Genomic DNA, 15,044 nt, shown 5'->3' on the forward strand with positions numbered 1-15,044 from the left:
TTGCCCAGGCAGCTCTTTGCTTGTCACTCCTCTGAGACAGATGTTTGCCCACAAGATCACAGTATCCTGAATGCCAGGTACTTGAAACAGTGTCTTGAATTAAAGACTGAAAAACTTCCAATTCAGTCTCTCACCCTGATCAGGGTTTGGGCTGGGTAGTAACTGGTGTGGCTGAATGGGAGTGGAAAGGGAGAAGCTTTTCAGTTTCTGGTGTTTCAATGACTCTGCCTCAATTTCCTGTTGCTTACAGCTAGGGCAGGAATAGGGAGGTTTTTTGAAAGAGTCTTCAGGTGTATTCCCCTTTTTTTCTTGTGTAACCCCTTATTTAGGGGATACTCTGGCCTTTGATTGAGGTTTATGTTGATGTCCTCTGCTTTCCAGATAACTGGTGGTCTCAGGTGTGCCCACGATACTTCCTCAGGCTTGTGGACCTCTACAAAGGTGCAGTGGTTTACCTCCTCAGTGGAAGGAAGACGCTGCTGATCCCAGTCCTGTTCAGCAGCTACATTACAGCTGCTCTCAGGCTTCTGGAGAAACTCCACAAGGTGAGAGGAGAGCCTGGGCATGTGTTGGCTCAAGATGATTCAGTCCCGTCTGCCTTGGGCAGTCGTGAGCTGTCTGTCCAGTCACAGCGTGGGCGAGATGTTATTGGCTTTCCCGAGTCCAAGGTTCTTGAAGATTGTTTAATCCTGTCTCAAAGACTAGAAATAAAGTTACCCTAGAGAATGGTGTCACAAACACCTGTCCCTTGATGGTCTCTGCTGTCACTGTGTTGTTGCAGGGTGGTTGGGTGAGGAGGAGGGGGAACTAAAGTAAGTTATAAAGAGGTTCTATTTGATTCTTCTTGGTTTGTGCCAAAATATAAGAGATTGCGTATTGTTGGTAGAACATTCTGGGTCCTTTTGTTGCATAACTGAATTTATGAAAGCAAACCTGAAAAATATGTTAAAATATGTCAAATATTTCCATCTGTTCTCTTCACTAGGTGAATCAGAAGGTTAAACACGTGGAATATGATAAGTTTTATATCCCTGAGATTTCCAGCTTGGTGGACATTCAGGAGGATTATCTCATGTGGTTTTTGCACCAGGCTGGAATGGTAAGAGGTTTTATGTATAGTCATGAAATAGCTGTCCATGTTTGTGTCTCTGGCTGTGGATCTGTATTTCCAATATCCTTAATCAGAACATAATGTATTCAGTATAGGAGCTTCTATATGTTAAATATCTCAGATCTGAGTGCTTTACAAAATTGACCTAAAAATAAAAAGGCTGTCAAAAGAGTTGGAGCTAGCAATATTTAACCAAAGCTTGCAACAGACTCTGTAATTGTTCATGTGAATTCCATTCAGTCTTTGCACGAGGTGATTAATTCAGTCACTGGATCCTTTTAATGTAATCAAGACCTCAGGAGCCAAGTCCTGTATTCTAAAATTATAATTTTTGCCCTTTACTTCTGCTGTTTAGGCAGGTATTGTGAATAATGTAGCCAGTGATGTTAAAATGTTGCTCTGTAAGAGGAGGCAGTGTGGCGTTCTGGCTAGGGGACTGAACCAAGCCTCAAGAGATGTGGGTTCTGTTCCTGGCTCTTCCAGTAACCTGCTGGGTGATCTTGGGTAAGACCCTTCACCTCTTTTATGTCTCACTTTCCCATCTGTAAGAAAGGAGATAACTAAACTGAGGGCTGGAATATGCTGTGTGGGAACCCAGTGAGATTATTTAATCATAGCAAGGAAAGAAATCTCAAGTGTAAAGAAACCACCAAAAAACATCTGCTGAGGGATGCTGCAAGAGTAAAACCTGACTGTAGTGATAACTTTTGTGTGTGTTTTCATGGGCTTTGTAAGTGTTGTGTGTGCTGTGCCCCCATCTTCTACTTTCCATCATTTAAACAGTGCTGCTGTGTGCTTACCTTTAGTGAGCAGAACAATAAAGTACTGACTTAAATTTATGTAAGGGATAGTTAAAAATGTGCCAATATGCCTAATGATGAGTAACTTGCATTGCAGGGGTGTTCTTGTATCACCAGGTAGTGGCCTTATGATCTCTCCTATTGTTTCATGTGGTTTATGCATTTGTTGTTCTTCATAAGAGCAAGTTTCACCCATGGCAGACCAACACAGGATTCTATGCCAGTCAGTTCTCTTAGTAACGTTTGATGTTCATGTTTTCAATTAGACTTGTACATTTTCTTGAGAAGGAAGTTCCCATGCTTTTCTTTAAGAGAAAGAAAAATGGGTTGTTGGTCCCAAAGAAGGAAAATGTACTTTGGGTCACCTTTGGACTAGTCCATTCAAAAAAATCCACGAGACACAAAATTGAAAGAGTAAAAAGATTTTCATACTTCTCTTTTTCTTTCACAGAAAGTAAGGCCGTCCATCATGCAGGTAAGAAAATTGTTTAAAGATTGTTCTTATTTAAATTATTAAATTGTTTTTATTTAAAGAAGTGCTCTGGAACCTGTGGATAGGAACAGGTCTTGCCTGTCTTTCTTGCAGGATGCTGTGACTCTCTGCTCTTACCCTTTCATCTTTGATGCTCAAGCTAAGACCAAGATGTTACAGACAGATGCAGAATTACAGATGCAGGTAATCATTCTCTCTCCCAATTTTCTGACACATTTCTTTTTCTCTGCTTTTTTGCAATGGTGCCTGCATGGAAAGGGTGTTAACTGGGAGCTGGTGTGTGCAACAGTTTATTGTTTCCATGATACAGGAGAGCAGTGTAGCTGGAGAACCTCTTTGCCCTGGATACTGCAGAGGCAGTGCTTGGTGTCTTTCCCTTCAAAATGTTTGTCTGGCAACATCAGGGCTGCCAGATGTGAATGTGATGAAAATTTAAACTGTACAGGGAAGGAGTAGTTATGATATGGTATTTATGATAATCCAAGGATAAGGAGTAAGGAGAGGAGCTGTAAGACTGGATAAGTAGACAGACGTTCAGGTAAGTGGACACTTGTTTTGAAATTTCTGCCTGCTGCAGGAGTGGTTGTTCCCTCTAACAATGAGGTGAGTGTTGTAGACCAGCTGCTGATGCTGTTTGTGGCAGCAGCTGTTGCCAGCAGCCCACTCACCCAGGGGCAGTGAGGGGCACATCCCCAGGGCCCTCCAGGAGTGTGCTGACAGTGAGTGCCCAGCTCCTGCACCCTGTAGGTGGCAGCCAAGCCAGCTCACAGCCAGGCTGTGACAAGAGCAGCTGGCCTCTGTTCCAGTGGAATGTCCCTGCACCAGGCACTGCTCACACAGGTGCCTCCTGAGACTGGCACAGCGTTGGGCACTGGGACCTGTGTAAGCAGGGCATACAGGCACACACACAGTACAGAGGGGGCATGGGATTCTTCAGCCCTGGAGAAACCAAAAAGGCAGAAAGGAACACCAGGCATGTAGTTGTTAACTGTTTTCCTTTCATAGGGAGAAAAGAAGGCTTAGGCATAGGCCATTTTTCACTTCTCTTTTATTTACAGGTTGCAATAAATGGTGCAAATTTGCAGAATGTCTTCATGCTTCTCACCCTGGAGCCTCTGCTGGCCAGAAGCCCTTTTCTGGTACTTCATGTTCGCAGGAGTAACTTAGTTGGTGATGCTTTAAGGGAGTTGAGCATCCATTCAGACATTGACTTGAAAAAACCTCTCAAAGTAAGTCTCCCCCGTATCTTTAGCACCCTCTTATTTAGCAAACATTTCTGCAGCCTTTCAGCCATTCCCATTCACCAGTGTGCAGTAACTTCTCCATAGGTGTTGCACACAGGAACATTTGGTCTAGTCAGTGCAAGGATTGAGTCTTTTTTCTGACCCCTGGAGTTCTTTGGCAGGCACAGGGTTTGCTCTCTTCTCCTGGTGTGTTGAGTGTACAAGGGCCAGGGGAGGAAGCATTTTGTGATGTTATGCAATCTCTGTTTTGCCCTTCTGCAGGAGCAGGCTGTTGACAATAGGATGTGTTTAATCTCTGAGAGATTGCCACAATCTTCAGTAGCTGCTGTCATGCTGCTGCTTTGATTGTTGGGATGACAGGTGGTTATTTGTGGTTTGCATGAGGATTTAAACATTCTCAAAATACCTGATTTGCCACCTCTATTCCCTTTCTGTCCCTGCAGGCAGAGCACTGAAATGAGCTCGTGGGTTGCCATGGGTTTGGGCATGTTGGTCATATTGCTTTGCCTGGCTCTCAGTTAGAGAGAGGTCTCATTCACTCAGTCTCAGCTCTGCATCCCTGTCACTGGCCTGCTTTTTCTGCAGGTCATCTTTGATGGTGAGGAAGCTGTTGATGCTGGAGGAGTGACAAAGGAATTTTTCCTCCTGTTGTTGAAAGAACTGCTCAACCCCATCTATGGCATGTTCACTTACTACCCAGAGTCAAACCTGCTGTGGTTTTCAGACACGGTAAGCCCTTGCCCTCCGTACATGAAGGTTGGAATAATATGCTGCATTTAAATGCCAAGGAAGTTAGTGGCAAACTACAGGAAAGAAATGTTCTTCCTCTCATTTCCTGCTCATGATACAATGTGAACTCTCTTTTCAGTTAGTGTAAATAGGTCCATTAACCTTAGTAGAAATGGTGATGGTTGTGCCTGTTAAAGAGTTGGCTCTCTCTCTTTTTTCTTACCCCTTAATAAAACTTGTATTAAGAGTCAGGTGACAGGTAATAGAGCTCTTATTATCATGAGTGTGGTGGTCATGAGAGGTTTAGGTGGTAATGGCATTAGAGTTCTGTGCCTCCCTTGCTGTTCACATAACTGCAGCCAATCCACTTAGCCATGCATCACTATCACCTTCAGGATCTAAAGTTGTTAATGCTTTATATGAGGAGGCTCTTAAGCAGCAAGGAACATGGCTTGTAGTGGAAGGTTGTTGGCTTTGGAAGAGTGTGCAGTGCAAGATCTGTACCTGTCAGATGGCTGGAGATGATGGTTTATGTCCTTTTTCTCACCTCCATAGGTAGCAAGGTGGGAAATTACATGGCCAGCCTTCCCTTGAGGTGTGGCTGTCCTGCTGCGGGGATTACAGGGAAGGAAATGGCCTAGTACCTTCAGTAACTTGTGAACAGTATTACAGAGCATTCACTCCTAATGCCAGTGCTATAAAACAATCTTTTGTCACCAGGAGTGATGACAGTGTAAGCACTGAAAATGAGTCGCGTGTTGGGAACATTTAACGAACGTGGGCAGCCAGTCTGTGACTGACACAGCAGTGAGAGTCAGTGTGTGAGGAGAAGGAGGCCTGTGCTAGCACCTCTGCTGCTGTGTCTGCCTGGCTGGAACTGTGCTGATGCAAAAGCTTTTAATAGAAAATAGGGTGGGTAACAGGGAGAGGATTGTTAACACATTTTCTTGCAGTACATAGACAGTAAACACTGAAGCACTGTTAGTGTCTAAACACAGAGGTGTTTAAAAAGGAATTAAAAGGCAGGTAAGGTGGAAAGCTGCTGTTTCTACAGTGATCATGGCTTACAAAATAATAGAGCATGGTTTTTGAAGCTTCCATTTCTGTGCCACACACCACCAACACATTTACAACCAAAGTGGCACCTGATGGCAGCTCTCTGACTCTGTCCCAGTTGGAAAAGCAGGGTCTGGCTTTTTAGTGCATGTAGGAAAGGGTACTGTGCATTTCACCAGTGACAGTCTGTCTCATCAGGATTTCTCTGTGTGGTTTTGCAGTGTTTTGTAGAACACAACTGGTTTCACTTGATTGGCATCATATGTGGTCTTGCAATCTACAATTTCACAGTGGTAGACCTTCACTTTCCCTTGGCTCTGTACAAAAAACTCTTGAACGTGAAGCCCTGCCTAGAGGATTTGAAGGAGCTGTCCCCTACAGAAGGAAGGTATGAAAATCAAAATTTGCAGCTTTTCTGGAAAGTAGACCATCCAGCTAAGAACAGGAAGTGCCAAACTAGATAAAAGCTGATGAATAAAACACCTCCTGATCCTTTTGAGTAACTGATCAATTTGGGTGACTGAAAACATATGAGCTGGTGGTGGATTTTGTGTATGACTTCTCTCCCACAGGCTATTGGATCAGTCTGCTTAGGCTCCCACCCTCCTGACCCCAGAAAGTGGGTACCAACACAGCCAAAGGACACCTCCCACACCCCCTTTTGAGAGCAGGAGTGGAAGCCTGGCCCTGCCCTGTGGCTGTGTGTGTGATTCCAGATCCCAGCCTCAGCCTTTCCCCTCAAGCCAGGCTCAGACTAGCAAGCAGGGAATTGTGTGTAGGGCTGTGAATCATCCCATCCATGAGCCAGAGCAGCTCTGCCTGCTCCCATGACAGGAAGAAGTTGAGTGGAGTGAAAGAATTATTTTTCTAAGTGATATATTGAATCTTTTCTACCTAATTGCATAGGGATACTGGTTCCCCCATGACACTCAGAAGTTAAGATCCCACCGTCTGGCAGCTGTCTTATTTCTGTTTCTGAGTTGCCATCTGATTCATCTACACAAAGTGACAGCTGTATTTATCAATAATGAGGTAAAATGCCAGGAAGACAGCAGCAGGATTTTGGGGGGTAGCAGAATATTTTCTATATGATGAGCATACAGATACAGTCCATCTCTGTCTCTTCCTCTATTCCCTCAGACCTTTGTGTGGTGATGACATAGAATTACAACTTTAGAACTAGGAATATGATTCTGTTCCAAAGCCAGGATCATTAAACTAGGTAGATCCATGAACTAGGTAGTCATAGACTGTATTGATAGTTTCGGTGGACTGGCATCTGTCCTGCTTCTAACAAAGCATCTCTTTAATTGGGGAGTATTTCTTTCTTACTCCTCCAGATGACTCAGATTCTCTCTCTTGCACTCTTACTAGCCAGATGTATGATGCTGTTTACTTCTGCTGAATTTGTTTTCCCTGTTAGAGGTATGGCTTTTAAAATCTCTGATTATTCTTTTCTTCATTTCTTTCCCTACTTGTTGTTTAGGAGTCTCCAGCAACTTTTAGATTACCCTGGGGAAGATGTGGAGGAGACATTCTGTTTGAATTTTACAGTAAGACACATTTGACATATCAGCTCTCTGATTACTGTGCTACAGTTGAAGCCTATCTATATTTTCATGTGTATTCTGGCTGATTCCTACATGCCTATAGCACATAGCCCATGTTGATGTTGAAATGTTCTTTGCTGTCAACTCCCTTCTTCTTTTGTATGTATGTGGTCCTAAAAACTGAGCTAGTAAGTAGATTAAGCTGAATGGTTTTCAAAACAGCCTTGTTGTCACTTTTCAAAGACCTGATGCTCTAACAGGTTGTGAGTGATGGGTTCATCTTGATCTGGATCATTTTTTGACTCTCTGTCCAAGGCCTGCCCTGGGGTAAAAACAAGGCACCATAAAACTGCTCCACACTGTGAAGAACCGTGCTGAGCAAGGAGAGTGGTGCCCGTTTCCTTTTTGTATGAATGAGAGCACATAAACTCCCTTAGATCAAATTTACCTCTGGAGTGAGTCAGACCTGCATCTGACTGAGTCTCCTGTGGCTGGGGAGCTGTAACTTGGGATGAGACAATGAGGCCATTGTGATGGTAATGCAGGCTGTGTAAAAAAAGAATACCTTTAAAGTAACAAAAGAAACTCTTCTCCAAATTCTTTTTCACACATAAGGGCCTCTTGTCTATGACCCTTTTGCATTCTTTTCAGGTAACCAATTAGTGTACACAGTGTGCGTTTGTACTGCTGCCATCCTTGGCTGGCAGAAGCAGGAAAATGTCTGTCATTTATTCTTCCGGTGAGAGAGGATGAATTAACCCACTGAGTTTCTGTTAAAAAAGGGAGTCCTTTTTATTGCCAGAACTCATGAGCTTAGTTAAAAACAGTGTTTAGTTACCAATCTCCTGGGGTTTTTTTCCCCAGGAAATTTACCTAAAATAATTTTTATTCCTTTCTAAGTTCACTTTTCAACTTAATAGCAGTCCAACAGCCAATGTAGGTGATGGTGGGTGGTGAAGCACACAGTGTACTTGGAGGGGAGAACAGAAGTTTCTGCACATACCATTTTCTCTGTCCCACCCTTTACATGCCAGTCCTCAGCTGTCTAAGAGGACTCTGTCTTTCTTATAGGCACATGCCCTAGAAAATACTTCTGGTAACATTAATTTCCTGGTTTTGTACAGATCTGCAGGGAAAGCTATGGTGTGACAGAGCAGAAGAACCTGATTGAAGATGGAGATAAAATTCTGGTGCAGAAGGACAACAGGCAAGTGGGGCACCTGTGGGGATGGACTCATGCTCCTGCTGAAGTCATGTGCCACAGAAACTCTGTCTGAAGGGAAATGTGGGGGCTAATTAGCAGTCACTGTGAACAAATTTTAAGACCAGTTGCTCAAAAGTTGCTGGGCACTAGTGGCACTTGAACAAAAATCAAGTTTTAATCATCTTTCCACCAATGTTTGGAAAATGTATCGTGCACTTGGATTGACATCTTCCCTATAAAAGGCCTCTGTATAGACCCTTGGTTGTTTTTCTCATTTTAAGTAGACGTTTGAGACATGGTTTTGGCCCAGGTTAATACCCCTGATAGCTCAGAGGGGAACTGTATGTAACCAACAAAACTGAGCCTGGCAGACTTGTTTGTACTCCTGATTCTGGAGCCGGAAACTTTTCCTTGGGCACGGCCTGACTCCCATCCCTGATCACAGCCAGAAGGACCTGCTGTACTTGGATCCCTTTCCATTTGACTGAACACCCCAGAGTTATTACTAGCACAGCTACCATTCCCCCCCCTCTTTTTTTTTTTTTTTTGTCCAGCTGCTGAACTATTTTCTTCCCATAATCTTCTAATTGGATTTCTACAAGTGCCTTTATTACTTGAAGTAGTGTTCACATTCTTTCTCTGCTGGCAAAACATTGTGATCCAGTGACTACTCAGCAGCATGGTTAGGGACTTGTACTAGGATTGCTGAAGACCTTGCTGGCAAGGCTGGAGATGAAGTAATTTCCTATTAATCTGATTATTTAAAAGGGTTTTGAATGTGTCTGAAGCCATTGCAATAGCAAAAGCTTTGTCTGTGTTACTTCTTACCTACTTTGCTACTGCCCAAAGTGGTGCAATTGCACAGCTAAAGAGCTGCCTCCATGCCAAACCCACATGGGTCTCCCTGCAAAGAGAAGATGGATTTCAGGTAAAACGGAGGAGTGTTTAACCTACCCCTGCAACAGTGAAGGAAAGATAAAAATGCCAGTGTTAAAACCCTTTAGGTTTTTAGGTTGGGCATATACATTCAAAAGAGAACCTGCCTTTTCTTTAACTGTGTGCCATCCAGTACAAAGGAACACTTGGGAAGAGCACCAGGGTTAACTACTGGAACTGTGTTTATTAAGTCAGGATAGGAAACAAGGGAAGAAAATCCTTAAGGAGAAAGGCTAGTATGTAGTTCCACCAGCTTAACATTCCAAAATTCAGTTGCTTTATCCTGACTGGAGTTCTGAACCCTAGCTAACCTCTAAATCCAAGTCTAGACATGACTGTCAATTTACCTTGCAGTGCTTAATGACTTCCTCCACCTCTACATTTAGAGGCCAGGGACCAATTTGCCACCCTATGGCCTGAGTGGTTTGTTGTGTGCATGTCTGTGGGCACTGCCCTTCCCGTGTGAGGAAAGTTCATTGGGAACTGGGAATGCACAGGATTGCTGTAACTGACAAGTGCAGAGTAGGAAATGCCTGCATTTTCCCTTTGTCCTTTGGAGTTCATAAAATGCTCTTGATGCAGAGTTCATGACCGTAACAGCCAGAGAGGAATTAAGCAACAGTTCAGTGCTTAATCAGCTTGAATTTCCTTAATGCTCAGGTGACTATGGGGAAAACGAAAATAAAACAAATGCACTGGAAAATAACTCCCCCTTTGGTATATGATTTCTTAGTCCTGGTTTTTGGTTTTGTTAATCTACTTCCTTATTTCCTTTTTACTTCCTCACCTCTCCCTCGCTGCTTTTGCATAGTGCATGTGGTGAGAACTCCACCAATGGTCAAAATGTTTCTTCCAGTTGTAAGCTCCTCAACTTTACTGGTGGCAGAGAGCCTGGGGAGCTTTACTGGTGGCAGAGAGCCTGGGGGACGTCCTGTGCCACCACTGCCAGGGAGTAAGCAGACACATGGTAGCACTTGCTGCTGAGCACTCTGTCCATGTTCAGTGACTTGGTGGGAGGAGGGCAGTGGGTTGAGCCTGCTGGAGACTCATGTTTGCAAAACACTTCACAAGCAGAAGCAGGAAAACTTGGCAGTGCTGCTGCTTAGACATGTGATTAAAAGTGCTTTCCTCTACCTACTTTCTCTCAATGCATTAGGGAAGAATTTGTCGAAGCCTATGTCAATTACATCTTCAATGTCTCCATCCACGAGTGGTACACAGCCTTTTCTACTGGCTTCCTGAAAGTGTGTGGAGGGAAGGTCCTGGAACTCTTCCAGCCCACAGAGCTCAGGGCCATGATAGTTGGAAACAGTAACTACAACTGGGAGGAACTGGAGGAGGTAAAGCTTCCCTCTTGTACTGTTTTTTATTTTGTAGGAATGTCAGGATTGTGCAGTTGCATGAGGTGGGCATTGGTCTGTGTCAGGAGATGGGATAAGCCACGATGCTTTTTTTTCCTCATGTTCCTGGTACACCTTGCTGTCACTCACATGAAAAGTTTCTCACTGTGCTGGCTTGCTACAGATAAAGCTCAGGGAGGAAATTCAGGATGAGGAATAACAGGGAGAAGGATTTCCATCTGCTTTTTTTAGGGATGAAATCTATGACCAAAGGGAGGACACAAAGGGTCTTCACCTGTAGTAAAACTCCACTGCACAAGGGCAAAAACTACAGGAGGATTCAAAGGGGAGTCTGGACACCCAGAAAGGGTTGTATCCTTTCAAAATCTGTAGACCAGCAAGTCACTCACAGTGCAGAGTGTGTGATCCTGTTCATGAGTTCAGCCTGTGAAAAGGCACTCCAGAAATGCTCTCCACACTTGTAATTAGCTGAAAAGCAGAAGGCTAATGTCTGCCTTCCTCACATTGGCAGAGAACCCTTGCCATGTCTTTGAGCCATGCCATTGCCCATCACCCATCCTGTGTTCCCTTTCAAAGCTATCAGGCACAGATCTAATGTCAGATACTAGAAAAGATCAGGTCTGAGTTCTGCTCAGTCTTTGCTTTCTGGTGCCAGCTGAAAATGTGGTATTTTCGTTTTTAATAGAGTGCTGTCTATAAGGGAGACTACACTGCCACACACCCAACTGTGAGAATGTTCTGGGAGACCTTCCATGAATTTCCCTTGGAAAAAAAGAAGAAATTTCTCTGTAAGTATCTTGCAGAGGTGCAGCATCTCCTGGAACTGAAAGACTTGGGTGGGAGTGGCTGCAGAGCTTCATTGCATTGATTTGGGTGATCCAGCATGAGTGACAATATCAGCTGGTCAGAGCTGGGGCTTCCCTCTATTGTGGCTTTTTCCCTTCTCTCCTGGCCACCTAGCTGGCTGTAGGTGGCCCTGCTTGAGCATGAGGTTGGGCCCAAGGACCTCATGCTTGAGCATGAGGTTGGGCCCAAGGACCCTTCAACCTCAGCCACTCAGATTCTGTGATGGATAAAGGATAAGATGGATCAAGGCCAGTGTTCCTGCCTGGCACTGGCCTTGCTGTGCTGCAGCTCCCCTGGGAGCCAGCTAGGCGCTGCATGGACTCCAGTCAGGGTTTCAGCTCCTTCAGGCAGGTGGGGCTGAACTTTGCTGTGCGTGCAGCCCCAATGGGAGGTCCCTCAGCTGTCCCACCTGTCCAGCTCCCTTGTTCCTCTTGCAGTGTTCCTGACGGGCAGCGACCGCATCCCCATCTACGGCATGTCCAGCCTGCGCATCATCATCCAGTCGACGCCCAGCGGGGAGCAGTACCTGCCCGTGGCCCACACCTGCTACAACCTGCTGGACCTGCCCAAGTACAGCAGCAAGGAGATCCTCAGCGCCCGCCTTGTGCAGGCCATCGACCACTATGAGGGCTTCAGCTTGGCCTGACCCCCCTGCGGGGCCAGCGTGGACTCCTGGGTGCTGAGCAGCAGAACGATGGGCTTGGGATTTATTTTTGTAAGGGAATAGATCTGAACTACTTTTTTTTTCTTTTTTTTCTTTTTTTTTTTGTTGGGGGGGTGGGTAAATATAAATAATAATAATAATAATAATAATAGAGATGATGCAGTCTCAGCCTGATGCTGCCAGCAGGGAGAGGCTCTTGCTTTTGAATTTTTTCATCTACTGAACCAAACCAGTTCAGTGGGCATTTCTGTTGTTTCCCCTCCAACCTTACATCACTGCCCTCCTGGCAATTCCTTGTAGTTTGCTTTTGTTGCCCCCATACACAAACACTCTTACCTCTTCTTTTAGTTCAGTTGAAATATTTTGATGTCCCTTGCATTTAGGGTATGGTGGAAACAGGATGAAATAGTGATCTCCTCTTTGAAAAGCTGTGATTTCCCCCCACCCTTGTTTCCTCCCTTTTTAAATGCAAGCTGGTTCTTGCTTGCTTTGAATGGAAATACCTCCTCTGCCCTTCAGTCCTTGGTGGATGGTACTGGGCTGGGATGTCATTTGTGACCCCAGAGCGGTGCATTAGTGATGTTCCATCTGTTTGCACCAGGATGTCTCATGGAAAATATGGTAGCTTACAGAGGTTGGCTTGTTTTTCCTCACTTGTCATGAAATTTGTTTTCAGGATCCTCAAAGAAGCCTCAGAATCCCTCTGGAGTGGGGTTTGTGTTCAGGCTTGTGGAAGGACAAACCCTGCCTATCACAGCAGGTTTCTCTAAATTCCTCCCTCATGTTGTGTTTCTGTCCTGGCAAGTCTGCAGCCTGGGTGGGTGGGCTGCCCTCTTTTTCCATCCCAACAGCCCTGCTACTCCAATGCCAGGTGAGATGGCTGCTTTTACTGCTGCCACCTTTGTCCAGAGGAGCTGTGTGTGTGGCTGTTTGAGTGCAGGGGTGTGTGAGCGTGGGAGGTGTGTGCAATCTCTCCAGTCTCATCCGGTGAGGTCAAAGAAAGGAGTAGGAGATCCCCATTTGAGGGATAGCCCCTTGTCTGGAGATCTTTGCAGTTAGGCTTATTATTTTGCTGTTTGAGAACAGCCCTCTCACTTGGCAGCTGTTTTGCCAGGGGGCCTGAAGGACAATCTGTGTGAATTAGACTGAAAATATAGAAAAATCTCTACCTAAATCTATCCTGTATGATTGGAGAGCTTTTGTCCTCTTTTCCTCAGTCTCACTGCCCCATTAAGTGAAGTTTGAATGATTTTTCTCCTTTCTCCCATGCCATTTTTCAGATCTTGATGTAAATCTCATTTTAAGCCTAGGGTGGTTTTGACATTGACTTGTTCTTAGGACATAGTATTTATGCACCATGTTCAATTTACAGTATTGAACTTTGCACCTCGTAACAAAAGGTTTTAGGCTTCTGGATTGTTCTTTTTTTTTAAAGACGAGCTGGGGGCTACATTGAGAGCCCCCCAGCCTCTTTCTAATGCAGCATTGAAGACAAATATACAATTATATCAAATGTTTATTTTCGATGTGTGTGTACATAGTACAGTATTATGCAATAAATTTGATGTTTAATTCTGATGGAGTGGCTGCCTTTCCCTGTTGGGGAGCAAAGGAGAGGCTGCTCCAGGCACCAGCACAGCCTCTCCCCCTGTCCTGTCTTAGACAAAAGGAAGTCCTCCAAGGAAGAGCTTGGACTTGGGACCAGCCTTCAGTCGTTCCATCAATGCATATGTTGCTAGGCACATATATTGCACATATTTATTTGTTTAGGTGGATGGATCATATGTAGACACAGGAGTCTGCACATATCCTCTTACATACCGTGTAATGTGTTATCTTGGTTTGGAAAGACAGGAGTCTGCTAAGGAAGGCAGGAGCCTCCCCTGAAATGGAGAATGTCAACCCTCCCCACCCCTCCGAATTGCTATAAATTTTAAATTAAGGGGGCTCTCAGGCAAAAATATGGGAGCAGGAAATAACAGTTCTTTAATAGGGAAAAAGAAAAAAAAAAGATAAAATAAACAATGCAGTACACTAGAACAACACTGACAGAGTCAGAACCCAACCTGACACCCTGTGGGTCAGGGTGTTGGTGGCAATCCAATTGGAAATGTGGCTGCAGCCCTCCTGAAGACGTGTGGTTCTGTTGGAGCTAGGGGAATCTGTAGAGAAGGATGTATTCTTTCTCTGAAGATCCAGTGGAAGAAGAGGCAGCTGCTGTTTCTCTGGGGAATCCCATGGAGAAAGCCGTGCTGGTGTCTCAAAAATTTCTGGGTTGTATCTGGGTAGCAATGCTTGGCTCCTCTCTCTGGGCGGAGCATCTCACAATAGAATGTTATAGTTCTTATCAGTCATGCAGTGACATTCAATAGTCTGTTATCAGCAATGTCCCCTCTCCAGGGAGGTGTGAATGTGGTCACTCAGAGAGATAAAGCAAACTGTCCAATTGACAAAGGGAATCTGCCATACAGATGGTAATGGAAAACAACTTGCATTGCAATCTTCAACATGTGTGCATGTTACTGTGTGACCTGTGTTATTGTGTAAGGTCTAGCCACTGTTGTATCTAGTGTGTATAGTCTATATTTTGTATATAGTGGGTTGCATTATTGTAGATAACACGTATTACACTAGAGAGGTAAGTGTGCATATATTTTATATATTACATAAATGCAAAATGTGTGTATATTTATATTTGTACATCAGATATCTTTTCCAGTAGCAAGTGTCAGCCCTGTTCAGCTGAAGAGGGGGAGGCAGGAAGGGCCAGGGCTGCTGAGGACTTTATGAGCCACTTTATTGGGCTGAGCCATCTTTGGCAGCATCCCACACAGAACAGAAGCTGTCACCAAACACCTGCAGTCAAAATAGTTGTATTTTCTTGTTTTATACAAAATACAAAGCGTACACATAATGTTTTTCAATCTATTTATGTTTAAAAGGACACCATTGATTCAATTTGAAGTTGCTGTTACTTAAATCATGTAAACAGACCCGAGCCTAGAGTCACTGAGCTGTCATTAGCTGGAGAATGCATTTCCAAGTTGATT

At 44.4% G+C, this 15,044-nt stretch overlaps 1 protein-coding gene across 2 annotated transcripts in view; it reads left to right on the top strand.

The window, feature by feature from the left end:
* Positions 1–13,572, top strand: part of HERC3 (HECT and RLD domain containing E3 ubiquitin protein ligase 3) — a 44,039-nt gene extending 30,467 nt beyond the window's left edge. Inside the window, exons 14-25 of one of the 2 annotated variants that reach the window (XM_066548050.1) lie at positions 382–545; positions 986–1,099; positions 2,363–2,386; positions 2,498–2,587; positions 3,463–3,633; positions 4,234–4,377; positions 5,655–5,821; positions 6,920–6,986; positions 8,108–8,190; positions 10,280–10,463; positions 11,170–11,272; positions 11,768–13,572. In XM_066548050.1, the coding sequence (XP_066404147.1) occupies positions 382–545; positions 986–1,099; positions 2,363–2,386; positions 2,498–2,587; positions 3,463–3,633; positions 4,234–4,377; positions 5,655–5,821; positions 6,920–6,986; positions 8,108–8,190; positions 10,280–10,463; positions 11,170–11,272; positions 11,768–11,976 (1,520 nt within the window). In that variant the 3' untranslated portion in view covers positions 11,977–13,572. Of the gene's footprint in view, positions 1–381; positions 546–985; positions 1,100–1,466; positions 1,616–2,362; positions 2,387–2,497; positions 2,588–3,462; positions 3,634–4,233; positions 4,378–5,654; positions 5,822–6,919; positions 6,987–8,107; positions 8,191–10,279; positions 10,464–11,169; positions 11,273–11,767 lie in introns of those variants that run through there. The other variant, XM_066548051.1, reaches the window with a different exon arrangement.
* The last annotated feature ends 1,472 nt before the right edge of the window (positions 13,573–15,044 follow it).

Source organism: Molothrus aeneus, chromosome 4 (genome assembly GCF_037042795.1).
Source record: "Molothrus aeneus isolate 106 chromosome 4, BPBGC_Maene_1.0, whole genome shotgun sequence".
In the NCBI taxonomy this organism is placed as follows: domain Eukaryota; kingdom Metazoa; phylum Chordata; class Aves; order Passeriformes; family Icteridae; genus Molothrus; species Molothrus aeneus.